Source organism: Chionomys nivalis, chromosome 13 (assembly GCF_950005125.1).
Source record: "Chionomys nivalis chromosome 13, mChiNiv1.1, whole genome shotgun sequence".
Lineage (NCBI taxonomy): Eukaryota > Metazoa > Chordata > Mammalia > Rodentia > Cricetidae > Chionomys > Chionomys nivalis.
This window is the reverse complement of record NC_080098.1, coordinates 11,074,096-11,091,092: the sequence shown is the minus strand read 5'-3', so window position 1 is coordinate 11,091,092 and position 16,997 is coordinate 11,074,096. Positions and strand designations below refer to the sequence as shown.

At 45.7% G+C, this 16,997-nt stretch overlaps 1 protein-coding gene across 13 annotated transcripts in view; it reads left to right on the top strand.

Annotated features, from left to right (window-relative positions):
• Window positions 1-16,997, top strand: part of Kiaa1217 (KIAA1217 ortholog) — a 789,026-nt gene that overhangs the window by 644,231 nt on the left and 127,798 nt on the right. For all 13 annotated transcript variants that reach the window (XM_057787133.1, XM_057787136.1, XM_057787132.1 and 10 more), the window contains one exon: window positions 4,307-4,505. In XM_057787133.1, coding sequence (XP_057643116.1) covers window positions 4,307-4,505 — 199 coding nt within the window. The remainder of the gene's footprint in view (window positions 1-4,306; window positions 4,506-16,997) is intronic.

Here is a 16,997-nt window from a genome sequence, read left to right as displayed (position 1 = left end):
GTGTTTGTGCAGTGAGCACGTTCCACCTGAACCATCTCCCCGTTCCCTATTCCTTTCCTATAGGTATGATATTATGGGAGGGATGGGGCTTGAGTTTGTTTTGTTTAGTTCTGGGCTTTAAACTATGTTTAGATGTTGCGTGCTACGCTGAGCCATAGGCCAGAAGCTCTTTTGACTTGTTTTCATTGCCTCGGACTTTGCAAACCTAAGCAGCATCCCTCTGTATTCTAACCTCCTCTAGCTGCTTGATGCTCTTTGCTGGTCTCCAGAGAGAAAGTGGCTGTTGCTCATGTCTGAGTAACACAGCAGCCTGAATGGGGAGGGTGTGGGGGTGACTACTAGAATTGGTGTTGGGCAGTACTCGTTTGCTAATGAGGCATAGACTCTTCTGGAAACCGTGAAAGAATAAAACTGGAACTAAGGGTCAAACTAGTTGTAAGCCTCCCTCTCCCACTCCCACTGGTGAGTGGAAGCAGAAAGCCCCAGGGCTGCTTGCCTAGGCCTGAGCCTCTCATCTGTGACCCCACCACAAGGCTGTGTTGTCTTCTCTCTGTGCCTTCTGCATCATTTTCCTGGTCTGTTCCATACCCTCAGGGGAAGTTCTCTGACCCAGGGTGGCTTCTGAGGAAAAGAATTTGATCGGTTTGGTCATGATTGATCCAGTTGGGAGAGAGAACTCACATCAACCCAGCACCTGACATACTCAAGCTCCACTTTAGTTTGTATTTTTTTTTTTAATGTTGCAGTATTGGGGATAAATCCCCGAGCCCACTGATCTGTCCTAAACAGTGCCATCTCTTAAAGCCACAGTTCTCTCCTGCCCTCACAGTGGTATGCCCACGTGGCTCTTCTTGTGTGTTACGTGTATGTGATGCTTTTTGATTGTTTGTTTTTGAGACAGGCCTATGTTGGCCTTGCACTTGAATTTACTGTGTAGCTGAAGATGACTTTGAACTCCTGAGCCTTCTAACTCCACACCTCAAGTGCTAAGTAATGTGACCAAGCCCAATTCATGCAGAGTTGGGAATGGACCCATAACTTTGTATGCTATAGGCAAGCCCTGTCCCCAGCTTCTGGATATGCAGTTCTTGGCCCCTAAGATATACCCTGTATGCTAGACACAGGTTGAGTAGTTCAAGCACATTGTGTTTAATACATCAGATCATGGGGTATCTAATACCAGTGCCAACAATTACAATTTCCATTGCCTTTTCAGCAGTGAGCATGTGTCTGAGGGGAGGGTGCATTGTCCGAGGAGATTGCTAGTGGGCAGGGAAGGTTTTCAACAAGAACCTGATGACATAAACATCAAGAGAAGCACCCCTTTAGAACCAAATAGTCTATATATAGGAAGTTAGAAAAAAAAATACCAGCCTTTTCATCTCTGTTTTTATATTCACTTACTGCTGTGATGACCCTGAACAAGAAATAGAGATTTGATGTTTCATTTTCTTCAAGGATTATTGCCTATTGCAATGGGAAATAGCAACCCATCACACGCACTCGGCATGCCAGCCACGAGCAGCTAGGATGGCCACAGCAGAGGTGATGAATGCAGCTGCTTCACCTGAAGGAATCTCGGTTTCTGCTATTTTGCTAGGCTAAGTGGATCTCTCCTCTTCACCTCCCTGCCTCTCCCGTTAGGACACATCTAGCATGAGATTCTGCTTAGCGTAACACGGAGGCTCTGCTATTGGTGACCATAGCCATTGCTCCATGTCTTAGTGAGGTAGGTAAGAGAGGTTTAGTCCTATTTCCTTAGTTGAATAATATGCTCCATCTGTCATGAAGAGTATCAGTTCCCCCTAGTAGAAGCCAACTTCATAAAATGTAAATTGGGAAATAATCTGCTTTGGAAACTTGCGTATAAAATGAACTTAAAGGGGGTAATTTGCCTATTAATAGCGTTGTTTCTGGCTGGAATCTCGGTTCACAATCTCATTCTCTTGCGGCTGAGTTTTATTTTGGATATGCAGGCATCTCTAGAAGACACATTCTTGGGGGTCACGGGAGGGGAAGAACTGACTTTGTGTTTCCCTCTGTGGCCTTCCATGAGGTACTGGAAAGAGCAGCTGTCTGGGTAGTGCAATAGGAGAGAGAGAGTGCCGTCTTTACAAGGGTACCCTAGTGGTGTCACACACAGTTGTGACATCACTCAAGAATCCATAGCTAAATCATTAAAGTGGGAAAGACATGGAATTTTCTCTTGATTTTAAAGAGAAGTAAAGAGACACATAAATTATCTCTTGATTTAAAAAAATAGTTTCTAGTTCTCACAAGAAGAATATGAAACAAGCGCAGATCATGGGATAGTGGGGTTCCAGAAGCTGCGCAGGTCACACACCTAGGGCACATCAATGCCTAGTAGACTGACATTCTTAGGCAGCCCAAAAGAAGTCAAGGAATGGAACAAAGCAACAAGCCTGGCTTCTGGGGACCGCCTATACCACTCTGCCACCCCACCAGCTCCTTTGGCATCTTAGTTAGGGAAAAGGCACCTGCCTGGTTCTTCTAGATCAGTTTGCTTTCCAGAAGGTGCCTGGGGTCATGTGGTGCAGGTCAGCATTGGCCAGAGGTCTGAGAAAGTTGAGGTCATGTGCCCACTTCTCACAGTTCCCCAAGTTCCCAGCTCCTCTTTTCTGCCCTACAGTCTATATCATCCCCCATCTGCACAGCAGCCACAGTGATCTAGAAAAGCATCTTTATCCTTCTTTGACCCCCATGACTCCGCTACTACCACCAATCTTGATGGCATACTTCCTCCTATTGTTTCTCCTTCTCTGTTGTGTTTTCAAGACAGGGTTCCTCTATGTAATCCTGGCTGACCTGGATCACATTATATAGACCAGGCTGGCCTCAAACTCAAGAGATCTGACTGTCTCTGTCTCCCAAGTGCTGGGATTAAAGGCGTGTACCACAACATGCAGCCTCCTCCCTTCTCCTTAGTGTATGTTTCCTTCTGGGTTATAAACACCATGAGGAAGGAAGTCATGTCTGTCCGCTGTCTCATTCTGTCCTTTGTCCCAAGCAGGAATGCCTGGAGCATAGTGGGGGTCTCATGGGTATTCACTGAACTGTGCATGAATATATACCGCATGATTCATATGTGTACTTCTATCATAATTCTCTTGGGTTATTTACTTCACAAATTAAATCAGGTGCTGTTTGGCATCTCCTAGTGCTGACATTCTTCTGATCTCTGAACAATACTCCCCCCATCTTTTATGTTCAGGGAATATTTTGCATACTCCCTAGCATAGCAGTCTAAACAGGTAATTCACAGCGAAATTCAATTAGGCAGTGTGTGGATGGGGGTATCGACTGTGAATTAGCAAGGGAGATTAAAAAAAAAAAAGCTGGACAACTTACTAAGAGTCTCCTCCCTCAGAAGAGAAATAATCAACAGTGTTATTAACGCCGTCCTCACAGTGCTAGCTTACTGAATTTTTAAGCACATTTTTGCTTGCTTTGTTCATTGTTTTGATTTGCTTGTTTGTTTATTTCTTTCATTTTTCAAGACAGGGGTTCTCTGTGTAGTCCTAACTGTTGTCGAACACACTCCATTGCTCAGACTTGCCTTAAACTCAGTGCTCTGCCTGCCTCTGCTTTCTGAGGGCTGGGATTAAATCACCATGCCTAGGAAAGATTAATTTAATTCAATCCATGTGTGTGAGTCTGTGCCTGCATGTGTGTCTGTGCATGCACCATTTACATACCTGATACTTGTAGAGGCCAGAAGAGGAGTCCCCTGAAACTGGAGTTACAGGTGGTTGTGTGCTGCTGTGTGGATCCTGAGACTTGAACCTAGGTCCTTTGGAATAGCAGTCAGTGAAGATTATTAACCCTTGAGCCATCTCTCCAGCCCCTGGAGAGTTCTTTAGAGAATACCGTGAAGAACAGATTGTGTCCAGTTTACCCTGGTGCGAGTCTAATATCCACACTGGACACCTAGAACTGTGCACAGTCCCGACTTTTGTGCGATAACAATGCGAATCTGTTTGACGAAGGTAACAGTTCTCCATTATCCTTTCCCACCGTGCAGGTTTGTCCCCAACCTGCTTGAAATGGCATTTATAGGGTAGGTGTCCAGTGACCACAGTTCTTAGTAAGCTCCTTGAGGACATTTTGTTTTCTGGGAACTGACACCACTGACTCCCAGAGTAATCCTTCTGATGGCTTTCTTCCTGGCCACAGCTGGCATTGGAAATACATGGCAATGATAAATAAATTAATAATGATGATGATGATGATGATGACGACGACGATGATGATGCTAATAACGCTTTCTTTAAAATGTCTTTTGCAGACAAAAAGCCCCAAGCTGTCCCACAGTCCACAGCCTCCCAGTTTGGGAGATCCAGTTGAGCATTTGTCAGAGACATCTGGTGACTCTTTGGAAGCCATGTCTGAGGGAGATGTCCCAAGTCCTTTTGCTAGAGGAAGTCGGACTCGAGCGAGTCTTCCTGTGGTGAGGTCGACCAACCAAACAAAAGAACGATCCCTGGGTAAGCTTCAAAAGACAGTTTCAAGTGTTCCGCTCTTGCTGCATGTGAATGTTTTTATACTTCCGACCATTTGCCCCTGGACTCGGTTATACAAACGCTGACTCTGGGAAACTTTGCTGGTTGATTATTGTGATAGTTTCCCATCGATGATAATTTCTGGAGATAATTGGTGCATAAAGAAGAAAGATTTATTTTGTTTTACTGTTTTAGAGAGTCCAATGGTTCTCAACCTTCCTAATGCTGTGACCCATTAATATAATTCCTCATGTTGTGGTCACCCCCAACCATAAAATTATTTTTGTTGCTACTTCATAACTGTAATTTTGCTATTATGAATCACAATGTAAGTATTTGATATGCAGGATATCTAAAATGTTACCCCAGTAGTGTCGTTACCCACCGTTGAGAACCATTGCTTTAGTCCACATTTGACTGGCTCAGTTGCTTGCTTTGGGGCCTTTGGGACGTCGGTGTTTACAGAGCAGCAAAGTTGCTTACCTCATGGCTGCCAGGAAGCAAGAAGGAAGCCTGCATAGCCCTAGTCTATTGCTTTATTCCTGTGGGGAGAACAGACGTCATTGGTGGGACGTGGGGTAGAACAGAGCTATGGCTGGGGTGCAGATAGGGAAATGAAGGGCCAAGGGTCTCCAGTGCTCATTCTTCTACTTGGCCACACTGTCTTGAGGTGTTATCACCTCCTAGGAATGCTGCAGGCTGGTGAAGAAGTCCTTTGCTGATATATAAGCTTTTGTGGGGACATTGAAGAGCCAAACCAAAGTGAGCCTCAAGATGAGCTGATTTGTTTTCTGTCAACCTAACAAGAGCCTGAGTGATCAGTAAGGAGGAAGATGCAGTTAAGAAACTTAAAAGCCTCCATAAAATCAGGTTGAAGGCAAGACTGTGGGACATGTTCTTAATTAGTGGTTGATGTGGGAGAGTGACATTGTGGGTGGTGCCAACCCTGGCCTGGCGGTCCTGGTTTCTATAAGAAAGCAAGCTGAGAAAGTCTTGTGGAGCGAGCCAGTAAGTAGCACTGCTCCATGGCCTCTGCACCAGCTCCTGCCTCCAGGTTCCTGCCCTGTTTGAGTTCCTGTTCTGACTTCCTTCACTGATGAACAGCGGATGTGTGAGCCAAATAAACCTTTTCCTTCCCAAGTGGCTTTTGGTCATAATATTTCAACACAGCAATAGCAACCTAACTAGAACACAAGTGTTATCCATGTGCTAAGGAACTGGCTGAAGTTCAGGCTATTGCTTTTGGTCATATTTCATCACAGCAATAGTAACTGCTATGATTTTTGCCTGCGGGTCCCGAGCAGCTTGCAGCGGAGTCCCGGTGCCTGGTCCCAAGCAGCGGGGGCAGGGCAGCGGGTCCCAAAAGGGCCCAGCCATGCAGCGGTGGGCTGGTCCCGATGACAGTGAGTCCCTGGAAGGTGCAGGTTCCCAGCGGCAAGCAGATGGGAGACACCTGGATAGACACATAGTACAGAATAGAATTGGATAATTATTAGTTGAGTATTGGAATGGGAAGAAAAAGGGAAGCAGGGAAAAGAGGGGAGAGAGAGAGAGAGAGAGAGAGAGAGAGAGAGAGAGAGAGAGAGAGAGAGAGAGAGGAGAGAAGAGAGAAAAGAGGACAGAGAAGGGGGTAGTGGGAAAGGGAACAGAGGGAACCGAGGGGAGGGGCTGCAGGGAGTGGGCGTGGCTTGAACAATCATAACAGTAACCTACCCCGAACACAAGTGTTATCCATGTGCTGAGGAACTCTCTGAAGTCTAGACTGTTTCTCGGGCTGGGCGCATTCTGAATCGTCTAGGATTAGCAGCTTTAGCCACCACATCACTAGTACCTGCCAGTGTTCTTAGACCAGGGAACACCAAGGGATGAACTTCCAGGTGAGCTTCTTCTCACCTCCCAGACCACACCGCAGTACCAGAGGGCACAGTGGTTGATGTAGACTCTCAGCATGGCTCAGGCAGTGTGAGGAGTACTAAAAGCAGAAAATACAGCCTGCTCTTCCCTCCTGGTTTCTTGACAAGGACAAGGGCTTCTCAGGTGTGCCGCTCTCATTTTAACAGATTTTCCCAAGAGGCAGAAGATCTCTTTATGCCTTTACCACTGGTAAACTCCCCTCTCCCCCCGGATTAGAAATTCACTTTTATTTTCCTCTGCCTTTATGCCCCTTCTTAGCACCATTCAGTGTCGGGGTTATTGGTTTAGACTACTTTGCTCACTGCGCTGGTATTCCATGTGTCTCACCTGCCATCTTTAAGGGTTTCAGGCATGTGAAATTGCGGATAAAGGGGACAGCAAAGGGGCCAATATATAAGACAACTGCGTTCCGCCACGTAAAACCTAGCAAATTGTTGCAGGAAGATTGGAGAAGATAGGTGTAAGTCAGTACCTTGACTTTGTTTCCTTGTTGCAGAGAGCAGCCAGAGAAACTGGATTCAGATGGTATTCTAGCCATTCCATCACAGGCAAAACAAAACAAGGCTAGTGTGAATGTGTGGTTTCAGTCACTGTCCTAGCTACCTTAAAAGATACATTAAAGTTTATATTAATATTCTTTACTTTCACCCAGTCATTTGTATTGTTGTTGTTGTTTGTGTATTACGTGTTTGTGGGTGTAGGATATATGTGTCTGTGCTGGTGCCACATGCTGTGGCATGCATTGGGGAGATCAGAAGATAACTTTCCCGAGTCCATTCTCTCTCCCTACCTTGTTTTAAAGGCAGAGTCTTTCCTACTGTTTTTGCTGAATTGGCTGCTCCGGGCTGGCAGGCTCATGAATGTCTGGAGGGGTGGTGGGATTACAGATCCCTGTCAAGTGCTTTTCTCTACCTGCGGAGTCATCTCTCTAGCCCTCTGTTGTTTATTTTAATTGTTCACATATACAAAGCACAGTATGGAGTGTGCTCATACATGGAAATGGTGCGCTATGATCGAGTAACAACACCTACCATTTTATCATTTTGTCTCTAATTAAATCTTAAATCCAGATGTGATAATTCTGTGTACTTTGGGGGTGCACTGTGATGCTTTGTCACCAGTACACAATGGGTCCTGATTGCGTCAGGGTAATTAATATTTCTATTGTCTCCTTATCGCCATTTTCAGTTTTTTGCTTTTGAGTTCTTTCCTTCCTATTATTCATAAAACAAAATTGTTATTGTGAGATCGGGCTGTTGGCGACTTTGCACTCCAAGCTAGTGAGAGGCCCTGCTGATTTCCACATCGGTCCAGTCTTAGAGTGTGTGCTGCTGCAGCAAGTGCTCAGTATCACAGTTAACATTCCACTTCAAGCTGGGTGTGATCCTGCACACCGGAAATCTCAGTCCTTGGGAGGCTAAGGCAGGAAGAGTTTGAGTAAATTCCACACTTTGAGTGTGGCTTACATAGTGAATTTGAAGCCAGCTCAAACTGCCTCAAAAACGAACAAAAAAACTTTCTTTTTCTGCTTTTATTTTTATATACAAGGGTCCTTGTTTGGCAGATAAGACAAGATTGCAGGGAATACTGTGTGTGTGTGTGTGTGTGTGTGTGTGTGTATGGCCTGATAGTTAAATCACAGAGTCAGGAAATCCAAGTTCTACATCCCATTAGCTCCATCTTACAGTGACATCTCTAGGACGCCAGGGGCTGGCATGCAACTTGGAGGCACACAATTCAGGCTAGCGAGATGGCAAGACCTTCCTGTGGCCACCAAGCTGCAGCTTCCACCAGGATCAAAAAGCCTTCTGCTTTCTTAGCCACAGTCACCCTTGAGGCAGAAAAGAGACTGGCAGTGGAATTTCTCCTTTGTGCTTTGCCGGAAATGGGGAGGGGAGGGGTGGCGGGGTGGGGGGGTCAGGTCTCTGTGAAGATTGCCCCTGCTTTGCCAAATAAAGTAAAGATAAGAAGCTCCTGTGTGCCTTCCCCCATCCCTGGGAACCTGAGCCTGCTCGATAATAGACCCTTTGTCTTCAAGGGAGGAATTTCCTCTGGCCACAGCAGCTAGCCTTGCAGGTGCATACCTGCCCAGCACAGGAACCCGGCCTCCAGCAGAGAGACAAGAGCTATGAAGCAGTGATACCCACCAAATTACTGAGGGGACATTTCTGGTTGGCTGTGCTTCTGCAAAATGCTCAGCCTGAATTTAAAGCCAATCTTGCTGTAAAGTGCCTATAAACACATGGTCACAGCAAATTAGGGATATTCGATATTCAAGTTCAGTTCAGTCACTTCAATAAGGGGCACTTAACTTGTGAAATTTTTAACTTTCGGAGAGAAACAAAGGGACACAGGGGGAGGAGAGGACCGGAGATGAGAGACACGAAAAATTTGCCCAAAGGGAGGCTACCTGTGGCCTCAGAAAACGAGGAGGGCATTGGGCCAGCAATGTTACTGCTGCCCTTGAATGCCTCCTTGTGGCCAACTTGGGAATTTCTCTGGGATTCACCTGGTGTCCAGGGAGCTTCCTGAGGTTGATAAGGCGGTGAAATGAGGGGGGAAGTGTGAGTCACCAGGAATCTGAAAACACGATCTCCTTTTCAAGGCTCTTTCCTGGCCTTGCCTTTAAGGAAATCCCCTTGTGCCTGGTCTTATTTAATTCAGACAGGCAGAGGAATGGTCCCCAGAGTCCCAGCAAGCAGTCATGACACCCCTCCCCCATGTCACAAACAGCTAGACATGCAGCTGTGAACCCACCAAGCCCCAGAGGCATGACTTTGTAAGCCCACTAGAAGCCATGTGTCTTTGGGTGTCTCTGTGTTGTCATATTGAGAATTTTAATACATCATCACCATATAGATGAGTAGTTTTCAACCTGTGAGTTGCAGCCATCAGAAAACACGCATTTCCGATGGCCTTAGAAACCGAGATGCCACTAAGTATCAAACTTACAGTTATGGAGTAGCAACGGAATGATTTTATGGCTGAGGGTCGCGGCCTTAGGGAGGTTGAGAAACACGGTTCTGGTTGTATCCAATTACCTCGATCGTCAAAGACTTTCTGCCCTGCCTCAAAATCAAAAACTTTTAGGCCAGGATTCCTGACCCAACCTACAGGCTTACCCTGCTGCATCGCTGTCACCCGCAGCCCCTAGTGGGTGTGAGACGTGCTTCTTGTTTTTATTCTGCTGCGGGGCTGGGCATGCAAGGCTAAGGAATCATCGGCTATAATAGAAAGTATTTTCTTTGCCCAAAGATCTCCTGCATTCTGCCCACTTCCCCTTTGCTTCCCACTAACTTCTGGCCTCAAGTGAGCTTCCATGTTTTCTTGTGGCTGATAGTTCATGTCCTTTTAGCACTGAATAATATCCCATCATCTAGGTCTGCCAGTTTATCCATCCATCCTCTGGAAAGCTCTTGGCTGAGTTCAAGTGTGGATGGTTATGAATAGAGCAGCTGAGAAAAATCTATGTGTCGGTTTCTTTGAGTAAATTCCAGATAGCGGGATTATGGATTATATGGGAAGGTTTTTGTTTTGTATTGCTTTGTTTTAATTCAATTTTGTTGTGGGTACCTTTAAGGGGCAGGGATAACTCTTACAAGATTTGTTTTTATGTCTGTATGTACACACACATGCACATGAGCGCAGCTGCCTGCAAAAACCAGTAGAGGATGTTGGATACTCTTGTGAGTCACCCAGTGTGGTTACTGGGAACCAAATTCAGGTTCTCTGTGGAAGCAGGATGCTCTCTCAACTGCTGAGCCATCTCTTCAGCTCCCACTGTGGAGTCTGAATTAACTTTGAGTTTCTATCGTTAGATCAAGGTATCACTTCTAGTGATTGCTGAGGTATTTGTAGAGACCTTGACCTGTGCACTAGGGGCGGTACCTCAGGGATTTTATACCATTACCTCCCCCGGTGTCACCCCCAGTGTGAGCTACCATTGCTGCCTGACTCTGGCCACAGAGCCTGGAATGGGACCCTGTCCTGGTTACTTCCCTGTTGCTGTGACAAAACGCCATGACCCAGAGCAGCTTATATAAGGAAGAGTTTATTCTGGCTTGTGTTCCAGAGGGAGAGCCCACAATGGCAGAGGGGTGTGGCGGCAGGGAATCCGAGCTCACGCACTTCTCGGCTGCACACAGGAAGCAGAGAGTGACCCGGAAGTGGCCTAGACTATAAACTTCCAGAGCCTGCCCACAGGCACGCACTTCCTTCAGCAAAGCTCCACACTCTAGTTCTCGGAGTTCCACGACCTCCCTCAACAGCTGGAGACACCAACTGGGGACTAAGTGATCAAATGCAGGCGCCCTTGAGGGTTTCCTCCAAGCTTCAGCAGGCTAAGTGGAGAAACCTGTTCTGGCTTACACTTCTATATGTAGCCAAAGTTGTCATCCTAGTCCTTCTTAGGCTATATGGAGGCTTGGCACCATGATGGTGGAGTCTGAACTTGATAGCCCTCAAACTTCTTTCTCCCTGGAGAAGAAGAAACCTTCACACATTTGCTTGGAGATAAGACTTCCAGGTTTTTAATTATTCTATGTGAATAATCTATTGTTTCTATTGCTTCTCTGTTTTTTAGAGTGGGAAGAATTTTGAGGGGCTAAGCATGATTCATTCTGCAAGGGGCTTCTAGCACATGTATTTGGAGAGGAATTGAAAGCAATAAGACATAAAATGCATGTGTATGTATTAACTACATGTGTTCACATAGCCGTAAATGTAAGCTGTTCTCTGTATTCGCTAGTTCTGAGTCCTCTGATATAACCATCTGCAGACCAGAATTCTCCCGAGACTGTGGGTATAGCTCTGTAGTATAGTACTTGTCTAGTATGTCCAAGGCCCTAGGCTCAATCCCATTCTTAAAATAAGATCCTCTGAAAAAAATTGTATCTATTCTAATTGTGCACCAGTCTCTAAACAATGCAATAATTATTTAGGTAGATTTTAGGTTGTGTTAGGTATTCGGACCAATCTGGAGATGTTTGGAAGTCAAGGGATGTGTGTGCATTATAAACAGATTTTATCAGATTATATATAAGGTACTTGAGCAGTCCTAGACTGTGGTGTCTTGTGAGATCCAGGCTATACTCCCCTGTGGATGCTGAGGGGCAGCTACTGCAATGAAAGATGGGAACTTCTCATTTGAGAGAGCGAGGCACAGTCAGATGATGTCTAAGCCAGGTCCTTTCTAATGCAGAAGGCTGGCAAAGTGGCAGCAACAGGAAAGAAATGTACTTGGTAGCTCTGGTTTATCGCACAGCCGGGTTCCAAAGACCCCAGCCTGCTTCACTTCCATCGGTCAGTGTGTTCCCGACCCGCTCCTACCATTTGAGTAAACACTCACGGACCTTCCCGACACGACTAAAGCCATTTCTCCTTCACCCTCTTGTCAGTGGAAATAGAAAGGGTTAAGAGAAAGCTAGTCTCCCCCAATGAGAAAACCACTTTCCAGTAGAGTTTGGTTTTTGAAATAATTTCCGTGAAAAATCAGCCCACTGATATTAGGTCTGCAGTCTTAATGATGGAGCAGTGTCCTTTAATCATGGGGCCTGTCTGGAATGCAGCCATCTGTAGGGTTGGTGTCTGGCTGCTCCTTAGTTGGCCTTCGGGGAAGGGTAGCCACAAGCTGTCCCCACCCCTCGGTGTGCCCTCAGGAATTTGCAAATGATACTCATGAAAACAAGAGCAGCAGCAGCGACTTCCTTCTGAAGCAACCATGCTTTGGAGGGCTGACCATACTCCAAAGGCACAGCCTTAGAGAGCAAGCCTGGCTAAGCAACCCAGCAGAGGGTCTGCCGTGCCTGTAAACATAGACTAAAAAGGCAAAAGCAATGTTAAAGGGCATAGAAGGGTTAAGGCTGGATGGAGGACCAAATCTGCATCTGCGACTGCACTGCGTAGGAGGTGATAGCAGAGCAGAGGGCGGAGAAACGCGCTCCTCCATTGGTTCGCGTTGGTTCTCGTCTTCTGCTTTGTTTGACGCAGGGTCCATTCTTCGTTGCTCACTGCTGTCTACATCACGCCAGCTAGCCTTCAGTCTTTGGGGGATTCTTCTCTGCTTCCCATTTCCCCGTGAGAGCACTGGAATTAGAGGTGCATACTCTGCCCACAGCCTTTATATGAGCCCCGGGATTTGAATTTAGGTCCTCATACTTGTACGGCTGATTTGCCCGCTGAACTGTCACCGTGGAGCCTGATAGCTAAAACGTTTTTGACATTTGTTTTTCCAAGTGTTGCCCATGCTTGCCATGCAGTGTCGTACTGGGGTGGAGAGATGCTGGCTCAGCAGTCAAGAGAACACGCTGCTCTTTTCAGAAGACTGTCTTCAGTTCCCAGCATGGATGGGCACCCGTGTTCTTGTTTGCATACCCTCACACGGAAACATATGAATTCACGTAATTAAAAATAATAAAAGTTCAAAAGAAATGTAATGTTATAAAAACAGAAAATTTAAAAAGATGGTCATGCGGCAGATCAATAGGTTAATTGTTTTAGGGTACTGTGAAAGCAAGTGTTGGTGTGTTTCCTACAGCGTCAGGTTCAGGGTCCTTGGCCAGTGGCTGTGGTGAGGGTATGAGTCACACATTCCCATCTTCCTAATGTGCACCTGCTCTGTTACTGAGGCTGGAAAATGGGCTGTCCTAGCCCACCGAGCATGCTCGGATCTGATTGGTGGGTAGCCGGTAAAGTAGCTGAGCATGGTTTCAGGTTAGCACCCATACATGATACTGGCATGGTCGAGAGTCCAGGTAGAGGGCTGCCATCTTTGTAGCTCTGAGGATCTGGCGTGCCCAGGTACTGTGACACTCTTGCGGTTCCTGACAGAACCAGGACTTGAGCACCTGCCTGGGGTGACAGGTTGTTGGGCAGATTGTGCTGTAGCCTGGTCCTACAGGGAAAATCCAATTCCGTGTTTCTCTAAGCCATTAATACGGCTGTACTGACCTTAACTAGCAACAGATTCAGTTGTTTGCACTTGCATGCTGACTGATTTTTCTCTATTTACATATTGTGTTGCCATAGCAACTTTGTTGCCGGGAAGGTGAAAGCCCTGTAAGGTACAGACTGATGCCATCTAGAGGCAGGTTAGTGAACTGCAAGAGAATTCGCTAGCAGTCTGACTAAGGGGTGTTCTGAGAGTAGTTTCATGAAATGAGCTGATGATGAATAAAATAATCAAAATAAAGTAAAACTCTACACACATCAAATAGACTGAGATACATACCAAAGATAAAGGAAGAGAATTTATAAAGTTAGAAACAAATTTCCTCAGTAAAGCAAGCTTTCTTAAAAAAACAAAAATAGGGCTCCTACCCAGTCCTAAATGGGCTATCTTTATCAAAACCTTCCCTTTGTGACCCAGGGATCTATGCAGACGAGGAGGCAGAAAGACTGTAAGAACCAGGCATGGTGATGACTCCAAGGAAGCACCATCTTCTGGACACAGCAGAGTTACTGCCCACTTGAACGCAGAGACTGTAGCATCATGCCCAAGATTACATAAGTGCAGTCTAGACATAATTCCAGCACAGAGGAGAGGTGGTAGATAGTCACAGAGTCCCACCCTCTCCAAGAATCTCTGTGATTTACTGCTGGGGAAGGGAAAATTGGTTTTCTCCAAGTGTCACTGGGCATATAAACCACACTCTGGGGCAGGTCCCATGCCCAGGAGCAGTTGGCTAACACAAAATAAACTCTGATTTTTTTTTTGTGAGTTTTTTGTTTTGTCTTATTGTTTTATGTTGTTTGGTTAGTTGGTTTTTATTTTTTGTTTTGGAGAAAGAGAGAGAAACATGAAGGGTGACTAGCTAGGTGAAGAGAACCTGGAAGAAGTTGGGGGAGGGGAAAGAATATGATCAAAATACATTGTATGAAAGAATTTCAAATAAAATAAAAGAGAAATGTTATCTTCACTCTTGGTTTTCTTACAGTTGGTAAAATGAATACCCTGAGAGGCTTTTATAAGCTGAGTTGATCTTTAGTAAAAGTTGGATTTGGGGACAGCAGTTAACTTCCAACGGGACTGCTTCAGAACTCCCATCCATGATGATACGAGAGGGTCACCCTGTCTGTGCCTCGTGACTTAATATTTTTTACATATGAGGTGAATGAAGCGTGGGAAAGTTGCTGCAAACTGACCCGCTGGCATCCAGCTCAGCTCTAGGAATGCTTATAAGAAACTGCATCTGTCCTTGAACAGTTAGCCAGCCATGGCGGTGCGCACCTGTGATCCCAGCCCTGGGAGGTGGAGGCAGAGGTGTCTCTTTTGTGAGTTCCAAGCCAGTCATGGCTACACAGTGAGGCTTTGTCTGGAAGAAAACACAATTAGATATCATTAGGAGTCTTGTGCTGTCAAAAGTCTTGGCTGTGACTCTAGACTTGATGTCTCAGATGTCACGGCGATTATTCCGTCGGCACAGACCTCGTTCTGTGCCTTTTGCAGTTTGAATGGGAAACATCCCCACAGAAACTCCTGTGTTTGAACATCTGACCCTCTGCCGTTGCTGCTAATTAGTAAAAGTGTGAAGTCTTTGGGAGATGGAGACTGGTGGAAGAAGCGGGTCCCTGCGGGTACAGCTGAAGCTTCGTAGTCCCGCCCCATCACAGCATTCTGTCTCCTGTGTGTGTGATTCCATGTGACCGACCAGCTTTCTAATACACACACACACACACACACACACACTGCCTCCTGTGTCTGTGATTCCATGCGACTGACCAGCTTTCTCACACACACACACTGCCTCCTGTGTGTGTGAATCTGTGTGACTGACCAGCTTTCTGACACACACACACACATACACACACTGCCTCCTGTGTGTGTGAATCTGTGTGACTGACCAGCTTTCTAATACACACACACACACATACACACACACACACACACACTGCCTCCTGTGTGTGTGTGAATTCGTGTGACTGACCTGCTTCTGCTCTGCGGCCATGCTCTTCCCACCAGGATGGATGGTGTCCTCCAGGAACTATAAACCGTCACCCTGAAGTCGCCTTTGTTGGGTATTTTATCAGACCCACAGAAAGAAACCATGGTTTCCACGATAGCTTTTTAGGCAGGGCATGCTGGGAAAGGTAGCGACTGCGGGATTGATGCCAAGGGTACGAGCCTGCTTTGGCATGTTGGTGGGCCACAAATGAGGGACATGTTAGTCATGAGCATTGGAAAGGCTCCTGGGGAAGCCTCAGGTCACCTGTGCTATTTTTTGCTTTTGCAGCCAAGGTGTTGGTAAGCCTGGATTATAGGTCACCATTTAACAGGTTTACATAAAACTTTTCAGTGTTGAAGATGGAGGCATGGGATTGAAATAAATCAAAGGTGACAGATAGCCAAAGCTTTTTAGGGGGGAAAAAAATCAGTCTTCCAGGAGGTCAATGTGAAATATCCCTTACTCTGAATCACAGCCAGGAAGCCCCATTCTAACCCAGATTCCTGCCCATGTTGGGTTTTTTTCCTGATGTGAAAAATATTCACTTAAAACAGAAATTTCAAGTTTCAAAGACAACATGGAAGCCCAGCAAGGCAAAATTTTTGTTATTTATACTTCTATATCCAAAATAGATTTGGCTTGACTTAATAAGAAACAATAAAATTAATAAAATTATAAGAACCATTTAAACAAGTATTTTTACAAGTAGCAGTTGAATGTCATGTGTGTGCCAGGAAATTAAGATAAGGATAATTGCTGTAACTTCAACCAAGATAAAAAGCAGACAAAAGGAGAAATGTGGTGAGCTAAACAGACTTTATTATTTTAGAAAAGTTTTATACCAGTTCATCAGGGTAAAAGCGTTCTAAAGCACTGTGATAAAAACAATGGTAGGTTGGTTCTCTTGACCCCCGTACGAGGCAGTTGCATGTCAATGATTTCTTTGCTGTTCTTAGAAGGGGCTTCATGCTGAAAGTTGGAAACCCAGTGACAAGATGCCTCAAACCGCTCACTGTCCAAAGGGGTAACTTGAGGACTGTGGGCTTCTGGGGATCTGACCTGATCTGTGAAGAGCCATGCCTCAGATGATTCTCAGTATGAATTGCTGTTCAGAAAAAGACATTGTAGTTGGAAAGGAATGTGTCCCCATTTATTTCCAGGGTGTCAAAAGAAAGTGAAAAATGGAACCTCTCCTGTAGGGACAAAATACCCATGTTCTGTTTTGTTGAGACAGGGTCTCCTGTATCTCAGTCTGACCTGAACTCACTAGGCAATCAAAGAAAACCTTGAATAGCAGGTCCTGAGATTAGTGCCACCATACATTCTGACTACATCTCTTTTCGTTTTGGTCTTTAAATGTGTATGGCATTTGCCTGCATGTGTATCTGTGCCCCCATGTATGTACGGTGCCTTAGGAGACCAGAAGAAGGTGTTGGGTTTAATGGGACAGCAGTTACAGAGGGCTGTGAGCCACTATGTGGGTGCTGGGAATTGAAGCCCAGTTCTCTGGAAAAGCAACCAGTGCTCTTAACCATAGAGCTATCTCTCCAGGCTCTTGAGTTTGCTCTAAGAATACCAATGCAAACCTCAGTTCTCTTCACTAATGACATTGGAAGTATCT